Source organism: Lonchura striata, chromosome 18, assembly GCF_050655825.1.
Source record: "Lonchura striata isolate lonStrDom1 chromosome 18, ASM5065582v1, whole genome shotgun sequence".
In the NCBI taxonomy this organism is placed as follows: Eukaryota; Metazoa; Chordata; class Aves; order Passeriformes; family Estrildidae; genus Lonchura; species Lonchura striata.
Window position 1 is genome coordinate 5167769 of NC_140720.1, and position 24585 is coordinate 5192353.

At 39.7% G+C, this 24585-nt stretch overlaps 1 protein-coding gene across 4 annotated transcripts in view; it reads left to right on the forward strand.

The window, feature by feature from the left end:
- Nucleotides 1-24585, forward strand: part of TEX2 (testis expressed 2) — a 45670-nt gene that overhangs the window by 15663 nt on the left and 5422 nt on the right. For all 4 annotated transcript variants that reach the window (XM_021537492.3, XM_077787383.2, XM_085556696.1 and 1 more), the window contains exons 2-8: nucleotides 2897-4551; nucleotides 10833-11033; nucleotides 12663-12996; nucleotides 14133-14380; nucleotides 15700-15849; nucleotides 17213-17312; nucleotides 20916-21048. In XM_021537492.3, coding sequence (XP_021393167.2) covers nucleotides 2923-4551; nucleotides 10833-11033; nucleotides 12663-12996; nucleotides 14133-14380; nucleotides 15700-15849; nucleotides 17213-17312; nucleotides 20916-21048 — 2795 coding nt within the window. In that variant the 5' untranslated portion in view covers nucleotides 2897-2922. The remainder of the gene's footprint in view (nucleotides 1-2896; nucleotides 4552-10832; nucleotides 11034-12662; nucleotides 12997-14132; nucleotides 14381-15699; nucleotides 15850-17212; nucleotides 17313-20915; nucleotides 21049-24585) is intronic.

A 24585-nucleotide genomic window follows, 5' to 3' on the forward strand; every position in this document is an offset into this window, starting at 1 on the left:
ATTTGAAGCCTGAGGATGTAAGACTATTACTCAAATCTGCCTGCCACATGAGTAAAACTGATACCTTGCATCTTCAGAATCAGCAGAAAAACCTTGAAGAGGCAGCCAGAGAATGGAGAATAGTGTGGGCTTAAACAAAAAAAAAAAACAAAAAAAAAACAGTGAAAACCTGTGTTTCTGCAAGTACTATATAATCTGCAAACAATCAGTTTGGAATTGTGCCACTTCAGAGGCTGGAACATCAGGTCTCCAGTCAGCTGGGAGAGGAGCTGAGGAGTAGGGAAGAGAAATGAGTGAGGACAGTGTAGCCAGAAATGAGTAAGAGGTAAATCTGTTAAAATTATTTAAGGGGTAAAAATGTATGGTTCAAGAGCCTGATGAAATAGCTTTATCAAAACCTAACACCTACTGAAAGAGCTGTCAAGCAAAAACTCCTCAGCATCTGCTTTGGGAAGAAAAAACAAAACAAGAGCCCAAATCCTCCACAATAAAACAGAGATTGTGTTCAGGAATGGATTGGAAACATGTTATTTTATATGACATAATTTGTGGTACAGTAACGTGCTTGAGGTAGGCAAACACTGGTTAATCAAGAATTTTCCTCCTTTCTCTGTTATGTTAATCATGATGTTAAGAAAATCTTGCTTGTTCAGTAAGCAGTAAAGTCTCTTTTCAGTACATTTGGTGTGTGCAAGTGAAGTTCATCTGTTTCAGGTCATTAGCACTGCATTAGCACAGCATGGCAACTGGTGTTTAAACACCAGCTAATTAATGTTCAGTGTAAACACAGTGTGCTAAAGAGCTATCCAAACCCATGAAGTTCTAGCTGACACAAAATGCCACGTGAAAATGCTGTTGCGGGGAGAGGAATTGCTAATCTTTTTCTTCTGCTTTCCTACATTATTGATAAATGGTTATGGTTGAACAGCAGAAGAGAAAGGGTCAAACTGATGCCAACAGCATTGTGTGCAAGGGGATTTTGTCATTATACTTGTGGGGTTTTGATGTTAGTTTGTTTTTTCCTTCCTTAGTGTATAATGTGACCTGGAAAATGTGTAGGGTTTTTGTACTTTGAAATTTTGGTGTTTTAGTTTTGCAGTTTCACAACTAGACCGAAGTATTAAACGTATGATAGCTGATGGAAGTGAGGTTGGGTACATATTTTGTCCAGTACTATTTTTTCCCCTCTCCAAAATAAATTTGTGTTTGTCCAAAAAAAATCTGATATTTTGGAGTCTGAAATATGTGAAATGGAACCATGTCTGTGGTGGACAGTAGACAGAAGCATGGATTTCTTACCAACCTTGGCACTTACCAAGCTATTCATACTGGTGACTGATAAGTATACAGTTAAACTTCAGGTAACTCAGAATTCTTACTATTTGGGGAAGATGTAGTAAGACAGGTAGCAACTTACTGAGCCCCTCAGGTGGAGGCACAACTCCATCACTGGAAGGAGTTCTCTTTTAATGCAGCTACTTGGATGGGTCAAATAGATTTTGGGGAGGACAAAAGGAAACTGTTCCATGGGAAAAGCTGAAGTCAGAAGTGATCTTTAGGAAGAATTTTTGTGTCCTAAGCAGTCATCAAAGCAAGGGTGAGGTATCAGTTGAAAGCTTTACCAGGGTCTGAATATTACTTTTGGTCCTTTGAACCCAAACGTGCTCCCTGTCACATGCAGCAGAGATGAGACTTAATAAACAAACACCCAAACCCTGAAAATGAAATTTCTGAAAGCTTTGCATGAAGCAGGTTAACATCCAGCCCCTTCTGTACAGCCTGCTTGGGAAGTTCACAAATGCTGGAAGAAGCAAGGATTCATCAGCAATTTAGGAGCCATAAAATGGACAACTATAGTGCGTAGGAAGTTGTGGACAGATACTTGTTCTGAGTAAGCTGTGTAGCAAAGCTCTGCTGTTTTAAAATGTTTAACCCAGCTTAGTTTAGTGACACGTTAAAAAAAGTTTACATGAGCATCTCTGCTATGAAATAGAAAGGGCTACAACATTCAGTAGGATAATGATGCCGAGCAGGTGGCACTGGCTTACTGGATAATACAATCTGATATCACAACTGTTTGTGAAGTGCAATTTCTTCACCACCACATAATCATTCTTCTGAACTGCTCTTTAAACATCAGCAAAAGCCTTGCATTAATTCAGCTTGACAGTTTGATTACAGCATTTTAACAGCTTCTGAAAAATAATTCAGTTACTGAAGTGGTAAACTCGCTGTCTTGGCAGTGGAGATAAAGTGCTGCCTCCCAGCTGGAGAGGCAGAGCTAATCCTGTAATTCCTGCTCCATCTCTGTGTATGGTCCAGTAAACCAGTGCCTTGGTTTAAATGCATGCTATTTCCTTTCCATGTAAATATATGCTAAATTCACTTTCATGGGTCAATAAAATGCTTAAATAACATGCTCCCCATACTGTGACCTTTACATATTTCTGACCTTGCTTTGAGTTTCAAATTTTCGTTATTTGTAAGGTATAAAACATTTGAGTGTTTCATGTAGAAGGGACTGAGAATTAGGAGTGAAGAATTTCAGTGTGTTGGGGTGGGATGGGGCTCTGGAACTCAGAGGTACATCTGGCAGAGAAAATAAAAAAGTTGTGCTTCAGAGATGAACTGTAATTTCAGGGCACTTGAAGATAATTTTAACAGCCTGGTGTGTTTTAATATTGCCATTTTGTGGTATGTGGAAATATGTTAAGTAGCACACAGTAACCTGGATTTGTAGTTTTCAGCATAGGCATCTCCTGCTTCTTGTTTTTTTGTTGGTGTGAGTTGGTTTGGGATTTTTTTCTATGTAAAATTATGTTTGACTTAATGCTTGAAAATAAGGGTATTTGAAGTGAGGGAAAATGCATTTAACGTGGTGTTATTTTCTTCCCAGACTCTGCCACATCTCTGGAACCTGCAATGACAAGTCAGAACAGTAGCCATGCAGACAAAACTGGTGAAATGTCCTCAAAGCAGTCAACACCAAAAGTGCACGTCCAACGATCTGTCTCCCGAGAAACCATCACAATTCATTTCTCTGCATTTGGGAAGGAGGAAGAAGAGGAGGAAGAGGAATTTAAAGAGTTTCTTGACGAGGAACTAGATGACCAAAGCATTGTAACAGCACTTGAAGCCAAGGAAGACCTCTGCTTTGAGCATACCGGCCATGACCTTTTTGGTCCAGCTACCTCGCTTAACATGGCCAACTCTGCATCACCGCTGTCCTCATCGCCTGCAGTTCTGCCAACTGCAGAAACTGTAAAGCTGTTGGACTCTCCTTCCCCATCCCAAATACTCAGTGCAGTGCCACCAGTCCTGTCTCCATCGTCACACTCATGTCACACATTTGTTGCATCAGGTGCAGCAGCATCACCTGTGGAACAGAAATCCAGTCTGTCTTCCCCATCCTCATCCCCTTCCAGATCAGTTGCCTGCTCTAGCGGATCATCCACAGTTTCTAGTTCAAAGCCTTTTAAGGGGTTAGTCAAGTCCTTTTCAACAGAAGTGGAACCAAAAGAACCCACCCCACCGATGCGACATAGACACTTAATGAAAACCTTTGTGAAATCTCTGTCTACAGACACTTCTAAACAGGAGCCTGATGCTGTGTCTTACAGACCACCTGACTCGAAACTGAACTTGCATCTGTTCAAACAGTTCACTCAACCTCGAGCTACAGGTGGTGATTCTAAAACTGCCCCCTCCTCTCCATTAACATCCCCCTCTGACACTCGTTCCTTTTTTAAAGTACCTGAAATGGAGGCTAAAATTGAAGATACAAAAAGACGCCTTTCTGAGGTAATCTATGAGCCTCTTCAGCTGCTCAGTAAAATAATGGGTGATGAAGGTAGTAGCCACAGGCCCAAAGCCTTATCTTCAAGTGCTTCAGAACTCTCAAACCTTTGCAGTTTGAATGGCCATTTGGAAAGCAATAACAACTACAGCATTAAGGAAGAGGAGTGTGATTCGGAAGGGGATTTCTCTGGGAGTGACTTTAACCTGACTAAGAGCGATCAATCAAGAGGGGCAGAAGAACATGCAAAAGAGATGGAGACCAAAAGCTCTCAGTCTGCAAGCACAAAGGATGTGGGGTCAAAACCTTCAGTTGTACTTGAAAAATATTTGTTGTCTGCGCTAGTGAGCAGGGAGGATGAGGAGTTCTGTGAACTGTATTCTGAAGACTTTTTCTTACTAGAAGAGGAAAGCAAAAGTGATAAACCTGCTGAAACTGTGGTTGAGCCTGAGATGACTGAAGAAACGGTTACTATGCTCAGTAGTGAAGATGAAAATAATCTGGATGTGAAACAGTCTGAAATACCAGTGAAAACTTTATATTTATTAATACTATTAGTCTATGCTTACCTTATTATCCCTCTCCCTGGCTATTTAAGTGGACTTTTATTTGGAATGGCCCTTGGATTTATGGTGGCTGTCTGTATGATTTGGCTTCTTATTCCACGTACTCATGAATATCTCAAATTGCATAAAAGCATGAAAAAGCGATGGAATACAGGAGCTCTAGACATCAAGGAACCTGAAATACTGAAGGTGAGGTCCTGGTATTTTGTGTGTGTGTGTCTGTATGCATTGTTTTGGGTAGGAGTAAACTATTCTGAGCGTGTAAATGAGCTGAAATGTCCCCATTTGTAAATAGTTTTTTAGGTTCAACTTTGGAAGGGGTACAAATGGTTTAGTATCCAAGAATATAGAAGACTTCAATGTCTTTAGGGATTAGTGCAAAATGGAATTTCTTCAAAAGTAAAAGGACAAATAGCTTTGCTTATAGATTTGAAACGATCCAACTGAACTACTGAGAGCAAGTAGTGTCAAAGTTTAGTGTGAAAAATAACATTTGTGCTCGAAGCTGTGTCTTGGGAGATGTATTTTGTTTCTGGGATATTTTGCTGTCTAGGTAGTAATTTGTTTGTCTGCTCTGTTCATAAGTAGAGACAAAAGCATTGTGTTCAAGTAGAGCATAGAGAGCTGGAGAGCATATGGGTCACCCTCAAACCTGAGCTAATTGAAATGGGAGGAGGAATTACAGTTCAGCAAAATGTGTCTGAGAGCTGGGTTTTGAATGAAAGTTTGTCTTTCCTGTTCTCTGTACTCCACTTGTTGTTGAGATATTGCAAGTTTGCTGTCACTTCATGTGTCACTTTGCAGCCTGTCCAGCTGTGATCCATCCAACCCCTGTGTTCCTTTAGTGCTTCTGGTCCCTGTCCTGCCCTCCTAATCTCAATCTGATTAATTACAATAATATTTTCCCAATTGCAGAATTCTGAGCAATAAAACATTTACTGGTTTGTGATGTGCAGCAGAAGCATTTCTGAGTGCTGGTGGTGTAACCTTCACTTGTTATCATACACTTATCAGAGTATTTGTGGAGGCATTTTTTGTATTTGTGTAAATATTAAATTGAGCTTTTTGAAGGTGCATCCCCAATTGGAACAGCACAAAAGTTTCATTAATTTAAATTCAGATGGGTATGTACTCTAGAATCTATCATGTATTGATGGCTAATTTCATGTGTCTTTAGGTAACTGAAAAGTTAGAAAAACAATATAAAACTCTACTTTTGTTGCATAACTGTGACAATTGCATGTCTAGCCCTTATTCTACCTTGGTGTTCCTTTTTTTGGGAATGATATGAGTTGTGGTTATTTGCTGTAGTGAATTCAGACTGAGCCCTCCTGTCTGCCCAATTGAATTGCCTCCTACTCCCACATACAAATTGTTACAAATCCTTGTTCAGTCCTTGTTATTTGGAGCCCAGACCCTTCCTCGATACTTGACAGCTGGTAAAGATCCTGATGTTCATTATTGGCTGGTGTTAGGCTGTCTCTGAGATGTCAGCTCTTACTCAGGAACATTTAAACTATATTTTTATGCCTTTATTGAGGAGTTACATCTGATGAAAATGGCTGTAGGCAAGAAATGAACAGTGCAGAGAAGTCTGCATAAATGTAGATTAATGGTTTTTATGACCTGACGAGTATTTCTTGTGCTCATAACACACAAAGTAATTGTCTTTAATATGTAGATGCTTCAGGAGTTTGCCTACCAGCTTGATGCCCATATTGTAGTGGAGTATGATGTAATATGATTTAGCAGATTTCAAGTTATTTTTCCCACTTCATAAAACTATTTTCTGTTTGCATCTGTCAGAATGAGTACTGGACAGCTTAGCTCCTCTGAAAAAACAGCTAAAGACTTAATCTGTAACAAATCTCAGGGGAATATAAGAAAATCAAACTTGATGGTGTTGCATAAAGAACTTGTTGGTCTGGTATTCTGGGCTGGACTGCTGTTGTGCAATTATGATAAATGCTCTGAGTGAGATCCCTTCATATAGGGCTCACGGGGTTGGGATTCTGCCAAACTGCTGTCAAGTTATTTTTGTACAAATATGTGTGCATTCTCCCCCCATGTAAATGTTGTTTGAGAAGTTTACATTTCCTAGGTTTCGAAAACTAGTGCAAAATTCCCCTCAGCAATTGCTGAAATACTTGAACAGGTTATTGTCTCCCACAAAACTGTTCTTGGCAGCGGGAAAAAGTAAATATTGTGCTGCTAAGTGTGTGGTTTCTATAGGTGTCTGTACTTACTTCACTCAAATGTCCTTGGTACTGGGGGAAAACATCCCTCCAACCAGAAAATGTACAGAATCTCTGCATCTTCACTGCATGTTTTTGTATCTGCCTATTCCCTTAGCTTTCAGTTCTCTAGCTTCCCTCTGATCTTTTTTTTTTTCCCTGCCCACATTTTTCCTTCTTTAATCCATTAGTCTTTTCTAACTTCCTTCTTGGCCTTTCTTTCAGCTGTGCATTCTCTTGTGTTGTGCTGGCTAATAGGAAAGGTTTTAAGTAACAGCAGAAATGAAAATGATAAATTTACCCTTTCCACTAGAAAGAACTAGGAGAACACAGTGGTAGTGCCTGATGGAGAAGTGGAGGTTTGAGCCACAGCTGTACAGAAAGAGGAGGCTTTTTATCAGTGTGCTATTCCTGAGTACCATCCACGGGATTTCATGTTTGATAGTGGCCTCTGAGAGACAAATGTTTTTTTTAGTTAAGGTGATGCTTGCTTCCTCAGACCTTTTTTGTGTCTTTGGATTCCCTGTGAGAGAAGCTTAAAAAATGCATTATATTTTTCCCTCATTTATGAAGCAAAATACTATTGAAGTATTATGAAATAGTGGTAATAAGAGGGATAGTAATACAATCGTGTGATTTGAGTGATCAATAGTCTTGAAAAAATTTTGGTGCTAAAGCATTTGATTATATCACTTAATAATAATGGCTATTAGCCAGTTGATACCACTAAGAAACTTTAGGGACAGTTTTGATCCAGATTTGGGCTTGTATTGTGAAAGTGGCATTTGCTGGTGATTTTATTTATGTATTTGAGATCATCATAAGTAATGATTTTAATTTATTTTTACTCACAGACCTGGTTTTGTGCCCCCAGCCCTTTGGGTCATTTATAAGGATCCTTTGCAGTTCTCCCTATCCTCCCCTCTCAGGTTATGTTGTAACACACCTGAAACCTTAAATAAGTAACACTAAAAAGTTGGTGCCTACAAGGCCTGACTATGCAGTTCTTACATGAATTATTCTGTTGAGCTGCAGTTCAAATACATCTTTGGAGCCCAGAGTCAGGAAAGAGGAAAATTAAACTGAAAACTGTTTAATTTTGAAACTGTTTCTGTAGGTGGCTGCGTCCCACGGAGCAGAGTGTTCCCAGGGCTGGAGCAGTGGCAGTGGCTGTGGATTGGAGCTGTGGGCTGAGCTGGGAATGCCGTGGTGCTGCCCAGCCTGCAGAGCAGCTCCATGGTCAGGGTGCTTCCCAGCCTGGTGGCCAGGCACGTTCTCCTGCTTCCAGCTGGGAGTGTGGAGCAACTGCTGACCTTTAGAAATGGAGATCACAGGATCAGTGTAAATGGCCAGCAGCTGCACAGTGGCATATGACTATGGTCATTGTCCTCCCAGAATTACTAAATTTCTTATTTTAACAACTTTGCTAGAACAGAGAAGACCTATCCTACAGTCACTCCTCTCCTACACAAGGAAATCCATTGTTGCTTCAGTAGTTTGTGAGAATTTATCTGTTGCAAGCACGTTATGGTAACACAATTTCTCTGTTTGGGTGCATTGCAAAACGGTTTCCGTGGGCTGTGAATCTTTTGTTCCAATTTGGTTTTGCAAAAAGAGAGGTGGAGGTATTTCTGCTGAAATCGTTCTTAAAGTGCGGGAACTCTGGAATTACTTTAGGGGCTTCTTGGATAAACTTCTCTGTGTTTTTTAAGGTAGGTGAAACAATTTACAAACTAAGATCACTGAAGTGAGAAGGCAGATGGTGTTGTTACCTCCTTTAACGCTGTTGGGTAAAATTCCTGCAGCTGCCACAGATTTTCAGATTCATTAATAGAGCGAAGAATCACCATTAGTGAAGCATTAACATTTTACTGTCAGCCATGCAGTGTATGTCGGTAACAAAATAACATGAAAATTGAATGCAAAGGTGAAACTTCATCCTTAGAAGTTAGAAAACTAAAATTTTATGTTCAAGGAGGGTTTGCAGTGATGTGCTGTCTCTTTCATCCTGTCTGTTGTCTGAAAATAAAACCCCAAACACTTAAACCTGAACTTGGTTCTCCAGTTGCTAATAACCTGGTGGTTGTGTTGTATTTGTACTTCTGCTGGGTTATGGGTGAGCAGTGGAAGGCACTACAGGGTGTGAGAATTGTATGTTTGGCAGACTGTACAGCTAATAAATTTGTTTGAACTGGAAAGCCTAGGCACATGGTAGGGATCAGCAAAGCAGGAGGGATTTTTTACTTACTTTGGCACAGGGAAGTCAAGATTTTGATGGGTAAATCACTCCTTGTTTTCATCACAGTTCCATCTCAAGCAGGCCATAAAAGGAATGTCAGGTGCAGTCTGACCTTCCTGGGTACCACATGTACCCATAAGTTTCCAGCCTTTCTACTGAAAATAGAAAGCTTATTGGACTTAGAGAAAGGGCTCATGTGACTAAGCTTCCTATAATGACCCCCTCTCCAAGCAGCCCTTCTCTCTGTGCCAGCTGGTGTGGTGTTGGCTGAATGGCCTTCCAGGAGAAGGCAAGAAACTTCTGAGGCAGCAAATTCCCATCTGGCTGCAGGCTCCAGACTTTGTCTGAGCTAGAAATAGCTTGGAGATCTGATGGGGGCAGGTGGGAGTTGCTCCAGAGATCTGTGGGCCATATGGATATTCCAGTTCCCGCACACGATGGCTTTGGGCTACTCGTGTGATGTTCTTGTGCTTCAGTAAGTCCAGCTGGAGTTCCTGGCTGAAAATTAATTGCTGTCTGCTCAAAGATGTCTTGGCTAAATAATTTCTAGGAAGGATATGGGATGTGCCTCAAACCTACATCATCCCTGCTGTGCAGTTTGATATAAAAACTCTTCCTTCTGCATTGTATTTCCTATATGGAAGTTGTGTATAATCCACTGTAAGAAAAAAAACAACCATAAAGCTTCTTCAAAGAGTATGTCCTGGTATAGGCATTTCTATTAATAAAAGACATAGTCTGCTTTGGAGCTGAGCAAAGATGAATGACTTAATCTTTCCTGAACATAAAAGAAATGCTAATTTTTCAGGGTTTGTAGTGGAAATGGAGCTAGATGTTGGAGTAAGCAAAACAGATACCACTGTTACTATGGCACCTAAGAAAGTGTATGCCGTCTACTGTGGGAAATTATGTGGCACTGAAACTGAAGAAACTTAAAATAAAAGTAAATCTTGCATTTCTCTGTGTGCATGGAAACTTCTTTAATAAGTTGAAGCCTTGCAGTAATTTCTGGGATGTTTTGCATAAGGTAGTTACAACTTTTTGTTTTGAGAAATACTGGTGTGCTCATTCAGCTCTCCCCACTTCCCCCCACTGTAATCACAGAGGTATTTGTAAAGTTGCCATTTGACTTTCTGCTTCCCTTCACTTTCTGTTGACATTGATGAATACTGAGTATGCTGAATTTAAGGTTCTGATGTGCTGATAAAAACAATGATCAAAGAATGTTGCATGGTGGGTTAAGAGAAGGAAAACTTCTCCTTGAATGAGTATTCTGCATGCCTTCTACCCCATTTATCTTCTCTATTTCTGTAATCAGATGTTGGAGAAGCGAAGCAACATCACCCCCATGGTCAGATCAGCACTTAGAGGCTTGTTACAGCAGGACTGGCTGGTTTGTTTTGTGTTTGTTTTACAGCACAGAAATGAAATTAATTTAATCCACGTGTATGACTCCTGTGTTGTAGCTGGGCAGTTACACAACACGTTAAATGATCTCAAACAGTGATGGTACACGAGAGCAAACTCCATTGTGCTCTTCCACTGAGTCCTTAATTGTGGTGATTACAATGTCAGTGCTGTGTGTGAGCAGACAGGCTGTTTGCTCTGCCTGGGCTCTGGGTGATTCAAGTGTCCGAGCTTGCTGGGAGCAGAGGGGCTGCTGTGCTGCTCAGCCCTCCTGCCCTGTGGCTCTTCCTGGCATCTTGTGGCTGCAGCTCCCACCCTGGCTCCTGGGGAGGAGGTGACAGCACCCTGTGCTACACATACAAAGTGACTGAGTCAGAAAAAAAACACACTGTGGGCTTGAGAGCTCATCCTCATCTCCTGCTCTGTTGGTTTGGTGCTGCCTTGTTTAGGGCATTTATTGCCTCGTTCTGTTTGTGCACTAAGTGAAATAACTTTGCCAAAAGCTTGGATATAATTTAAAGTTTTTAGGTGAATGCTGTACTTGGTTTTCCGGCAGCTTAAAAGCCTGTTAACAGTGTCTTCTTCTCTAGGGATGGATGAATGAAATTTATAATTATGATCCAGAAACGTACCATGCTACGTTGACTCACTCTGTCTATGTGCGACTCGAAGGCAGCACCCTACGACTTTCAAAACCCAATAAAAATATTTCTAGAAGAGCTGTGTACAATGAGCCAAAGCCTGAAGTCACATATGTCAGTCAAAAAATTTATGAACTAACAGACAGCAAGGTGAGTGTCTTACTTATATCTGATTTTAACAAAGAATACTTTGCAAATTCTTTTTAACTCTGAATTTTTTTTCACTCCTCTATTCTCACATTCTGTCATTATTTAAATAAAACTGTTGTCATGACTAACTTGCAAAAGATCGTGCTGGGGAGGAAGATTGAGCAGGATTTGGAAGAAAGTACAGATTGACACAGTAAGGGAAAGGCATAATTTTCCTCTGGCAGTTGAGAGCAGAGTTAACTCATGGGAGCTCTGAGACTTGTTCCCAATGCACGAGATGACCGTTCTGAAGGTTACACCAAAATGCCTCATCTTTGGTGGTTGTCTCTACTCCAAGGCAGCTGAGACAACCTTTGCATTTCACTCAAAGAGGGAATGTACATCATATGTGAGTGTGAAAGAGGAGAGTGAGAGGTGTCTGTAGTGTGACCTGCTCTAGGTACCCCCAGTCCAGGGAAGGAGATGGGGGGTTTTGCAGTTAGACAAGTGCATCAACAATGATACTAGGACAATTTTCCTACGTGTTGTTTGCCTCCCTCAAATATGTCAAGTGTTGCCACATGAAGTTGATTTCATTGGCATTGTTTTAAATAATACATCAATACCTAATTATTAAAGGAATGGATTTTTTTAATGTGCTGCATCAGTCGAGGGCCTTGGCGGTACAGATGTAGGAGGCAAGCACACTTCAGTTGACTGGAAGTGAGAGGGAGAGAGGGACCAAGGCAACAGTGAGGAAAACCTCCCTCCTTTTCTCTGAGTCTGTATGGGAAAGGAGTCTGCTGTCAGCTCTGCTTTCCATTAAAGGAAGACAGTGAAAAAGATTAAAAAAAAATTAGATTCCTGCCTTTTGCAGATTTGTTTTCCCATCATGAAGACAAGCAAAGCTGTCATGTGGGAGCACTTGATTGATGGTGGTTCCCTGTGATATCTTAGAAAAACTTCCAGTACTTCCCCCCACCCAGCCCCCAGTTGATTACAGAAAGGCCAAGTGCCCTGACTGTAATAAACAAAGGATGCCCATTCTTCAAGGTATTTGCCCACAGTTTTTGGAGTATCCTGCTGAGTTTAGGCCCTCATATAAGAATTTTTAACTCTTTTTTTTAAACTACTCCTCCAATCACTTGCCTTGTCTTAATTTGATATAATTATACTGAGTTTAGAATATAATTATCTGCAAATCAATCTTATGGCTTGACTCTTAGGCATTTGATGTGGCTGTCACCAACTTCAAATGCTCAATTGCATAAGGTGGGCATGAAAAATATGTGTTCAAAACTCAGTTTGGACTCTGATTATTTTATCTTGTTATCTATTTATCTTCCCATGGTCCCAGAAATAAAGTTCCCGAGTTTTCTATTTTTTTCCTGCAAATTCATGAGAATAAGATAATCTAAATGAAAACGGAGTTTCTAATCCACACGGTATAATCTGCTTAAATGGCCTTTGTTTTAATTCCAAAGATTTAGTGATAGCAGTGGGTTGGACATCCACCAGCAATTTTGAGTCAGTTAAACTGGCAGATCCAGTGTAGGATCTTTATCTCTTGCATTCCTGTGTTCTTACTTGAGAAACATAGAGGATACAACTGAAAAATAAATTCATTTAACCCTTTCATCTATCCTTCAGATTTCCCTGGTTCCTAAGAGCCTGGCACGGAAACGCATTTGGAATAAGAAATACCCTATTTGCATTGAACTCGCCAAGCAGGATGACTTCATGGCCAAGGCCCAGACTGAGAAGGAGGCTGCAGAGGAGAAACCTGCTGAAAAAGTGGACTCAAACCATGAGGAATCCAAGAAACCTCAGGATGGAGCGAAGTACACTTGCCAAAAGGATCAAGTGCTTTACCTCTTTGGAAGGACGGGTAGGGAGAAGGAGGAGTGGTTCAGAAGGTTCCTTCTCGCATCAAAGCTCAAGTCTGAAGTGAAGAAGCCACCCAATTTGTGTGGGAGCAAGCCAGGTACTCAGATTTTGTATTCTTGTAGAAGTCTGTCAAAAGAAACAAACCAAAGTTATGTTTTGGTGGTGCTACAGTGATCTTTACAAGCAAAAAATAGTAATACCAAAGATACTCTTCTTACCTTGGCCTTTCATTGCCATCTTACCCACACCTTTTTCCCTCTTGGCTCTATGCTTTCAAATATTATTACTATTTTCAGACTATTTTATTTGAATACAGTGCTTTTCACTGTAATAACTTCTGTCATATTTGTAATTGAATTGTTCAGTCTCTTCTTTTTCTGTATGTTGGAACTGATGTCTACATATGCAGTATTAGGCTCAATTCTCTCATGACCTGTTCTTCCTCCTCCATCCTTCCTTCCACTCTAGTCTCCTGTAAAGGATAGAGCTTTCTCATGGGTTAGTGTCACAAGAAAACACATTTCTCTGTTTAAATAAAACAGATTATATATATGCACTAATATATATAAATACATATATATAAAAAATATATATCTGAACCAATAAACATTAGTCTCTAGTAGTGCTCAGTTGTTTGGAATATTAATTTAAACCTATCCTCTGATATGATTTTAAACCTGAATGACTCATGCTTTTCTGCCTTTATTCTCTGAGAAGCTTTTTAAAAATTAGTTAACATTATTGTTTCTGGCACATAACTTCTTGAAATGCAAATGTAAACTTAATAGCTAATTAAAATTCCAGTAGTCCTTCTAATTGTAACAGCCTATAATTAGATTAGTAAAAAAATAACAACTTTAGCCATAGGTGCATTTCAATCACCTGACTTTTATTTTAGGCATTCTTCAGCAGGGCTGTTGGGAATTCTGCCATGTGTTATACATATGTGAGTGTCCATATTTAAATATGCTATTGATCAGCTGACTCCTCCAGTCCCACACCCTGCTGAGTGCTGAATCATAGCAAATACTGGCTAATTTGGGTTTAGGACCACCTAAACACACAGCAGTAGGATTTACTTTTAGCCTTTAAAATAAGACAGTACCATGCTGGTCTTTTTTCAGGAGAAGTATCTGTGAAATAGCCATGTTCCTTTAAAGTTTCATTATATAGTGTGGTATTTGGCTGTCAGATTTGTTCCCTGTTGAACAAGTATTGTTCCTTTGAATTTAGGGATGCTGCCAGCACACAGCAGAACTGATAGTCAGTCTGGAGTTCTCACACACAGCCGGAACAACAGCAAGGGAAATGCAGAAGAAATCACATCCCAGCCAAAGCACAAGGACCTGTCTGGCAATGTGAGGCAGAAAATGCTTCTGGACTACAATATTTATATGGCAAAGTGTATTCCACAAGAAAAGAAAAGCCCTTCAGGTAGTCCAGTCCTCAGTGCAGACAGCAGCCCTACAGCTGTGAAGAAGGTAATATTTGTGCTCCAAAGGAAGTGACCAGCTTATGTAGCTCTTACTAATCCTTTGACCTCCAGGACTGCATTTGAGTCACTCTCAGTAAACAGGATCTTAATACTAAGTACAACACTCTTAATAAATACATCTTTAATGTTAAGCATGACCACTTTTTATTTAAAATAGTAGTAATTCATATCATGCATCTTTGTTTCCAGATTTTCATACAACACCCAGAAAAGGGAATAGGAGGCCATGGTGTAATGTATGAATAAACACGTCTTGTGTTTCCCCAGGAAAACATATTCTAGCCCCCAGACACTCCTGAAGCTGTGATGGATTTGCTGCTGAGTCTGGCACATGTCAGAAGTCATTCTATAAATAGATGAGCAGTGCTGGCAGGGAACCTGCGTCACAGCAGAGGCTCCTCACCCTGGCAGAGCCAGGCTGCAGCCCTTGCAAGCAGTAGCTGCCAAGAGATGATATTCAGAACTGCAGCATCAACCTGCCTGTCTTAGAAAGTGCTGCCTTTCTGCTAGCTTCAGGAGTTCTGCCTGGAATAATGTAGGGTGGTGAATTCTTCTGTCATTGCAGGCACTTAATATGTTGTGTTTCCTTCATGGAAACTTCCTGGGTTTTTTGTGGTAGTGTGTGTACACACCCAAAATTATTTCAGCTGCCTTGGCTTTTGTGTGTGTAGTCAGTGAAGCAGCATCTGAGTGTGTAATATTTCCAGGTGTTTCAAGATGGTTCTCAGGGAAACCAAGACAGAATTCTCTTGGAGTGTAAACAACACCTTTAATGCAGCAGAGGGGACAATATGGTTTCCTGAATCCTGTATGCAAATACTGGAAGGAGAAGTGTGATTCCCTGTACTGTGTTTGTCATCTATTTATGGTGTTTCTGAGCTGGATTTAAGGATGTGGTGTTGGGCCTTGCTTTCTAATTTTTTGATAAAGGAAGAGTAGAGTACCTGTTCTTCCAGATCTGACTGGCAAGAGAGAGTATCTCTTACTGCAAACACAGTTTATAAGTCTGCCCACTCTGGGTTTATCTGCTTTTTCCGCCAGAGGTTAAATTACATACAACTTTCTTGTTTCATTGCCAGAGGTCAATCTATATCTGTGTGGTCTCATTCCCTCTGCTGCATGTCAGGATGATGAGAGGCTCATGGCAGACCAGCTAATGCTTTTGTAAAGCTGCTCCCTGTGCTGAGCATTTGGTGTTCTGAGTTGACCCAGGCTCTTAACACTGAACTTCCCATATAAATCAGGCCTTTTCTTTCCTTATTTTATTGAATTTGTCGAGCTGAATTATCTGCTTTATGTTTTCAGTTGACAGATGCCAATGTGGAAGCTGAAGAAGAAGAACAGGAGGCCTGGGTGAATGCTCTGCTTGGAAGAATATTTTGGGATTTTTTAGGAGAGAAGTATTGGTCTGATCTAGTGTCAAAGAAGATCCAAATGAAACTTAGCAAAATAAAGGTACCTGATCTGGAGACTTGCATTATACACTCTTTTGAAGGAAGTGAAACACATAGTCTTTGAGTTTTAAAATAGTGTAAGAACGACTTATTTCACACTTACATGTAAAAGACAATAAATGTGCTACAGAATAGCTGTTCAGTTTCTGTTGCATGTTAACTTTGCTGCTTCTGTTTAAAATGAACTACAGTTGGACTAGCTATTTGTATCTGTCAAGATTTTATGTAAAAATTAAAGTATTATTGTATTTACATTAGGGATGGATAGAACTGCATATAAATGAGGAAATCTTCTTTTGGAAATAGTAGCTTGCTTTTAAGATGGAGGACATCAGGGAACCACAACTGTAGTGTGTTCCTATTAACTGCAGACATAAATTTCTTGCAGGAGGTTAGTGAGAGTAATAGTTATGGAAAAAGCTCTGTGGGGTGACAAGACACAGCTTCCATCCGCTGCACCATCTCAAGGGTGAAGGGAGGAGTGATGCTTTTGAATGACTTCTCAGTCTTCCCCTTGCCTTCTGTAACCATTCTGAACAGCAGCAGTTCACCACTGCCTTCAGCTCCCGATGTCTGGGGACGAGTTTGTCTGCTCCTGAAGGCAAAGGAAGTTCTTGTCTTGCTTACAAAAGCTTGGAAATATAGCTGCCAGCACCAGCTGTGAGATAGTGCTGCTTTTGCTTTGGGAAATCACCAGTAGCCTAAATCTGCCCTGTCTGCTTCCACAATGGTGACAGCAGGCTACCCAGATGTCTCACTGGTAACTTTTCAAGTGGAAAGACTGGCAGTGGGAATTGGGTGTATTTTTTGATGTGTTAAAGTAATGTCTATTCACAGGATATATGTCTTCTGTCAATTAGAAGAATAAGATACCTGAATCATGATTTCTGTGCTTCTATTTTACTAAAACTGTGATACAGATTTAAAAGGTAATGTTCTATGAAAGAATTTGCTAAAGATAAGAAGCTGAGACATTGATAAAGCATCAATGATAAAATATATTACTGAAGCTGAGAGACAGAGAAGTCTTTGATTTTTATTCACAATGAAATAGGATTTATACTTCATTCTTGAGCTTTTTACATACTTTGACTAAAAAGCATGCTGATGGTTTAAGATCAGCATCTGAACTTCAGCATAATTTAAAAAATAAGTTCAGATGCCCAATCTTTCCCTAAAAAGTTTTGAAACTGGCAGCTGTCAAATTCTAGAATAGTAAGAATTTTGTGTGATATATTTGTGTTCTTTCACTGGTGATACTTCAGCTCAGTCCATTCCTTAAGTTTAATGAGCTTTCTTCTCCAAGGAAACTGATGTCTAGTTCCATAACATGTATTTGATTTTTTTATATTCTGTCCTTTTAGCTGCCCTACTTCATGAATGAGCTGACTCTGACTGAGCTTGACATGGGGATAGCAGTGCCCAAGATCCTTCAAGCCTTCAAACCTTCTGTTGATCACAGAGGTAAAATACAAAAATAGCAGGTGCTGGTATTGCCTTTGTATCTGTGGAGAACAGAATGTTGATCTGTTTATCTTGTGCATGTCTTAGGTACATGTAATAAGAGCTTATTCTGAGATACTCAGGGGTCTTTATCTCAGGTTTGGTGTAAATGTAATTCTGTATATATGGAATTGTGGTCATGTCTTTCCATAGGAAATAATTACTGAACTAAACTAAAATTTGCATGTAACAGAGATGCAGACACTTATCTGATACTGTCAGGTACTGCAGAGAGCAAAGCACATCTCCTTGGGACAGATCTGATTCTGTACTACAGGAGGAAACAGGTTTGTCTCTCCAAGAGATGGTGCCTTATTCTGAAAATAGGGATGTAGAAAATATAATTGTAATCACTGGAAAAACAAGACTAGTGTTATTTTGAAAATAAACTTCAAAATACAGGATTGTTTTACATTCTCAACATTAAATACAGCTTTTTTTAAAAGCTGGATGACTTTCATATTGTTGCTTTATGAATTAGAACTGTTCATTTCCTATCTTCTGGCTTGCGTATGGTCACATATTTGAGGATACTCATGTCACTTAAGTAGTCTTGCAGGGAAAAAAGCTTGGTATAATGCTTTTTAGCTTCAAAAGCATTTATTCTACGTGTTGAAGGGAGCTAGAGGCCATCTAAGGTGGTAATCTTAGATCTTATCTGATTACCATCTTCTGATGGTAATCAGAACCGTTTTTAATTTTAAATTGTATCAGAGTTTCTCCACTCATCGTGAAGAAATTTCTAATTGGCCTAAAGGGAAATATTTCCTTGGCAAACCTGGTGTGGTGTCACTTGACCTTTGCAAGAATACCAGATGCATGGACTGTAGGAGGATATTAATAAACTTTAATACTAAAAATTTCGTGCCATTCAAATCACTGACCAAAAGCATGAGGCTAGTAAGTGCTAACCTTTACCTCATATGACTGAACAGACTTTGGGGAAATACTAAAATCTTCTTGGACATACATTGGTTAATACTGCCCATTGTATCCAAATGCTGTTGTTTGCCCTTACCTACTTAAGACTTGCAACTCTTTGGGGAAAAGCCTTATCTGTAAAACACTGGGTACTTGCTCTCAACCTTTCCAAAGGTTATTTTCCATTGAGTTTTATAAACAAAGTGTGTTTGAAAAGAGCAAAATGTTTGGTTGTCATGAGGAGCAAAATTTGTCTTTTTTAAGAGAAATGAGAGTTGAGTAGGTGGAATAAGCTGGAGTGCAGTCACAATTTGGGGAACTAAAGCATATTGCTGCTTCTTGTCTTATGCTTCCTATGTGGGTCAGCAGGTTCTCCACAGTATTTGGGAAGTTCTCCAGTGTTCTCAGTTAAGTGGTTGCACCATTGGTAGAAGTTTTATTTGTTACAGAACAAAGGAAATCTTTTTAATATCTTTACGTGTGGAGTGGTTTCATAGTTTCTTTTTAATCACGCTTTCCTTTCAGGGTTCTTGTCAGTGTGTTTTCCTTTGCCTTGATTTAAACATTTTTTGAATTCCTTTCTCATAAACTTCAGTTGTAACCAAGGGCTGTAGTTGTAAGTCATGAGATGGGATTTAGGAGCCGCTGAACACTTGGCTTCAATTAATTGCTGAAACAGCAATGAGATCAATTAGTTCCTTTAGTTTCTTGTTCAGTTAAACTGTGACAAGCAAACATTTATGGTAGGATTTCTAATCCTTTTAATGTCTTCCATATTGTTGAATGTGAACATACGTTTGAGCTTTTAGGGTTTTTAAGAGCTTGTAGTGAGTAATTACTGGAATAACTTGTTCTCTTATTATACTTAAAAGGACATAAACAAGGGGATGATAATTGGAAATGCTTGTTTTCATAAGAATAAATGTATTGGTAAGTTGGCCTATGGGGAAACGACTTGGTTCATTGGGAAATGTGGGGGGAAAAACCAATAGTTTCAGGGCAGTGTCCAGAATGAATGTTTCTAAGTTTTTGCAGTTTAGTGTTTGAGGCAGTCATTTGAGGTAGCCTTTTGTGAGGCTTTGAAGTGCAGTTACTAATTGTGATGTGCTTTGTTTCATCAATACTTCTTTTTACCAGTGCTTGATTACAAAGAAAATACTCTTTTTATTATATGTATTCTCTAATTAGCTAAATTTGCTAACACACAATGTTGGAAAAAAAAGTCTTGTTTCTGTTAATACAGTCCTGCTTGGGTGACAGCATGTGCTGTGGCTTTTACTGTAATTCTGTCAAGGCTAGGGAACCAGAAAACAGAATAAACTGTACCATCTGCCCAATTCTTCACTCCCTCTTCCTCCCTTTTTCCCTCTCGAAAAAGTGTATAAGCATTTGCTGGTCAGAAGGGATTTTCCCTCTCAGGAATGGCATCCTTTGCTTACTTAATTTGATCTACTTTTAAAATTATATTGATGACTGAGTTCTGCTGACTTACTGATTATCCAAAAAATCTATTAAGCAGTTTTCATTGTTTTTATGATCTTACTGACACTTTGCTACTGTAAAGAGAAAAAAATCCTTATAAGCTTGTGTTTGAGTTCTTGTGTTTGGTTTTTAGAACAGTGTAAGAAAAAATGTGATGGTAAAGAGTTATTTGGGTTAGTAAAGCACCAACTCACCTTCATCCTGCTTCCAGCATGTAACCTCACAGGGTTCCAGTGACCAGGTCTTTGGGAGCTGCCTGTGTTTCTGTTACCACAAGTGGGTGGAATTATGATCAGGATATGTTTTTGCAGAAAAGAAAACAGTAATTCTCTAACTGATAAAAGTGTGACTTTTCTAGAACAATAAAACACAAAGAATAGTTATCATTTGTCCTGGATTCAGTTTTATTCACCATGAATTGCTGCCAAATATATAAAAGTGGAATGGGTCAATGGTTGGTATGCCAGGTACTGGTAAGGGAATGTTTTGTTCAGCTGCAATATCTGGAAAAGGAAGAAGTATAATCTGTGTTTAGTTTTCTAACCTCTGGACGACAAATCCTACAGCTTTGGTGCAGAGTGTCACTTAAAAGGTTTGAGCTAATCTTAAGGTATTCCCAAGGCAATTCTTTTGGAGATTGCAAAAAGCAAATAGTTTGCACAGACAAGATTTAACTTAATATTGCGCGTCTAGAATTGTCTAAGTAATGACCCCGTTTACACTGAATCATAAAAGAATGCCTGTGGCTCAGTTACTGAGGGCACCTTGTCATAGATCTTCAATACACCACTGGCAAAACAAGGGGCAGCAGGTTGTGGTGTGAGAGAAGCAATATTGCTCTGGGATTTCAAGTGTGCTTCACTTGGACAGCGTCAGTGATGCAGAGGAGTGTCCCCATTACTGCTTGGCTTGGAGCAATGCTGTAAATAGCTTTGAAGTGAATCCCTGATGGTATTCTATTCCCTTTATCTCATTTCACATCTCTTAAGCAGTTTAGGTGTGTGTAAATCACAGTATTTTTTTAGACCATCAGCTATATTCACCACTCTTTTTCAGTGTGGCTTGGATTTTTATGTGGCTTTGTTCCATGAGCTTAATGTGATCAGAAAGCTTGCTTTGTGATTGCTCTTCAAGTGACATCTTTTCTATTGTTTATTTTAGGACTATGGGTTGATTTGGAAATGTCCTACAATGGATCTTTTCTAATGACCCTGGAGACCAAGATGAACTTGACCAAACTTGGTAAAGAGCCGCTTGGGGAAGCGTTTAAGGTTGGCGAGATCGGCAGGGAAGGGTAAGGGATGGCAATGGTGCTTTCATTGTGAAAAGCTGGGATTTTCCTTCTGTATTTGCAGCTCTGACTCTGCAGTAGACTGAAAGGAGTTTTGGGGATGTTTCATACAAGTGGGTGTGGAATATGGCTTTTCTGTGCAACGTTATTGTTTGGTTGTGCTATTGATAAATAATTTTAATAAAAGGCTTCTGTGGTACAATTATTTTATATATATATTTCACTTGGGTTTTAAAATGTCCTGTGACTAAAATTTCGTTTTGTCTTATGCTTGATTTGGGGTTTAGTCGATAAAACTCAAATATTGGAGATACACACATGCAGAAATAAATATAGGTGTAATAGGTTACTGCAGCATGGTACAGCTGCAGCTGGAAACTGCTGGAGTAGTAAACAATGTGGAAGGTAAACAGACTCTAATTGTTATGTAAAGGCCTTTTCAAAAACTTTATTGTATTGTGGGAGTCTCTGTTTTTCCTCCTAGCTATCTTCTGTTTCCCTGCTATGCCTAAGTGAAATGCCTTATGTAGATGAACTAATCAGCAGACACCACACAGTTACTTACCTTCTTTATATTTGTGCTTTCCCTCTCATTTTGGCAACATTTGAATGTCATCCATTGTCCATTTGTATTAACCTACTGAGTGGCACCTATCAAATGTCCATCCCTGGATGGATTCACTTCCAGCTCTGAGGTCCATTTATTTTGTGCTGTATTCTTTTTGTACCTGTATCTGCAGGCCCTGAACAGTAGGTGGTCTCTGATTTGATGTACAAGCACTGCCTACAAATCAAGGAAATAGTCTCTAAATCTGGCCATTTGTTTAGCTATGAACAAAATGGTATGGTCTTTCACAATTAAGATACTATATGCTTTGTATACTTGTGTCATAGCTCTGACCATTTATTCTGAGATAGCTTGAAGTAATACTTACAGCAGCACTATATTTCAGTGCAGTCATGTCAAGAAAATAAATGTGAAAAAAACTAATGGCTGAATGATCTCATACACTGGTAGAAATTCAGAGGATTTTAAATTGACCTAGATTTTCATTGTCACAGCTTGAAATAAATATTCCTGAATTTACATCATTATAACTGGTAGGTGTGAATTTTTCAAAACCTGTTTAATCCTGCCTGCCCAAAAAATGGGGGATAGAGGAGGAAATGTCTATACAAATCAAATTCTTGCTTTTCTTCTCCACCCCTTCAGGATTTTCTTTGTGTATTTTCATATCTGTTCAGTGCAGGAACAGCCTCAGAAATAATTAGTGAACACTCTGATTCATATGTAAAAATCAGTGCTGCTGGCTGACCTATAGGCACCCAGCAAGGCAGATTTAAGTGCCTGTAGCCAAGCAACCAGTTACTTGAAGGTACCAGCATTAACTGCATTGCTCCCTGCACAGGGCTGGGATGTTTCAAAGCTCAGGGCCAGGTAGCAGCTTTACAGAAAGTCTAATGTATTCTAGTTTGGATGAGGGCTTTTTTGTTGCTTGTTTTTTTTTCCTTAAACAAAATGGATTAAATAAATTAAGAACTGAAAAGTATAGAACAGTTTGATTCTCATCTATGCCTTCTAATGTGTTCATTTTAATTCTACTGGCTTTTTAAGTTACCAGTTGACAATTGCTGTGACAAATCAAATTACTCTGCATATGTTTGCATCCATGGTCACGTTGTAAGTGATGCGTGTTGGTTGCTGAGATCATTTCTGGCCCTTAGGAGCTCAGAACAAACCATCTCTTGAGATGCAGTAACCACAAAGTGGTGTGAGAAAGGCACCTACTCATCCAGAGAGGAGGAGGGGAACAGCTCTGGGGTTTAACTGTCTGTGGCTGTTGTCAGTGTAAAGCAAGACAAATGGGTCACTGTTGCACTTGCTGTTTGAAATAGAAGTGAAGTGTGCTGAGACACAATCTGGTAATGCTGTCTTGCATGCCCTCTCAGGAAAATGCTGCTCTCAGAAAGGGTAGGAAACTATTTAATGGCTAATTTTATAAAAGTAATACATTACAGATGCTGCTAAACAGGAGTTGAGGCAAAAGCAGGCAGGTTAACCCAAAGTTACTGCAGCTTCTTAACCCATCAGTCCTTTTGGTTTTGTTGAACCACATAAAAACAACCACATAAACTGACAAATGGCAATTCATAAAATATTGTGCAATCTTTACAGGAACAATACAGTAGCTCCAAAGTGATTTTTTTTCTGCCAATGTTTGTGTCATATAAATGGTCCATTGTATACAGAGCTCCCCTGAAATCTCACTCAAGCTTATTTATTGTTGGTTTGTTTAATGCGAGGAAATCCTGTGGTCTGAGCCACTTGGTACTTGTGAGGCACTTCAGAGGACCCCTTCAACTAGGAAATAAACCACCTTGTTGTAAGAAAGTGGCACCTTTGAAAGACTTGAGAATGCCCTGAGCACACTTGGAGCTGCATGCTAAAACGTGCAGAGGAAAGAGAAGTGAGGTCACACCCTGGTGAAAAATGTGCAGTTTGAATCTGACCTTAAAACGTGAATTTCTGGGAGGAACAGCTCCAGCATTGCTATTTGGGCCAGTGACAGGCACCACCCACCACCCCCACATCCTCAGGGAGGTGGCTCAGTTTGGTTTGCTCCTTCACTCCTCTCCAGGTACAAAATGCTGCTCTGGATAGGAAGAGGTTTGCAGTTCTGATTCCACAGGCTGGGTAGGAGATGCTTCAGGACCCAGCAGGTCCTGGGATTACTGCTCCAGTGCGGAAGGAGTCTTGTACACTGTGAACTGCATCTGAACCATCCCTTTACATTAGGACTTACATGCAGCACCAGTTTGTTCTGTGTACAGAAAGACAGGCAGTGGCCTCAGTCCATGTCTTGTCTGAGGTTATTAATGCTTCAAATACATTTCCAAGAACACACACACACAAATAGAAGACACAGCTATAAAGTGTATTCTGAACATGCTGTAGAGTATTATAGTCCTGGGTATAGTCCCTAGGGCTAAAGCCATATGCTTTTGAAGCCTGTGTTGTGTAACTGTGTCAAGCTCTTGCATTCAGTAAAGATATGTTAATTCTGAAGTGTATCCACTGTATCCCTCTCTCATTTAAATCCGTTTAAAAGATTTGAAATTTTTCTTCTGACTGTGCACATAAAATCTTCCACAGTTCAAGTCTAGGAATTAGTCATTACTGTGTGGCATTTTGTACCCAAAGGGCAATACTTGTTTATTACTTTTTTCTCCATGACATTCAAACTAAATGGTTTGTCCAATCCTAATTCTGCTCAGCTCATGAAAAACCAAGAGCAACAACAGAGATGCTTCCAAATGTATTCTGAATAATGTTCACATGTGATTTGAATATGTAGAATAGCCACCCCCGTGCCAGCCTCTTTCATGAAGGATTATGTTCCACTGGGGAAAACAGATTTCTGTTTTGAAAGCTGGTTCTCCCATACTGGCTTCAGAGTGGTTTTGGTTTTTTTCTTTTAGATAGCATTTATAGAAGAGGGGAGGGGACAGTTGAGAAACCTGTAATGTCAGCCAAAGCTG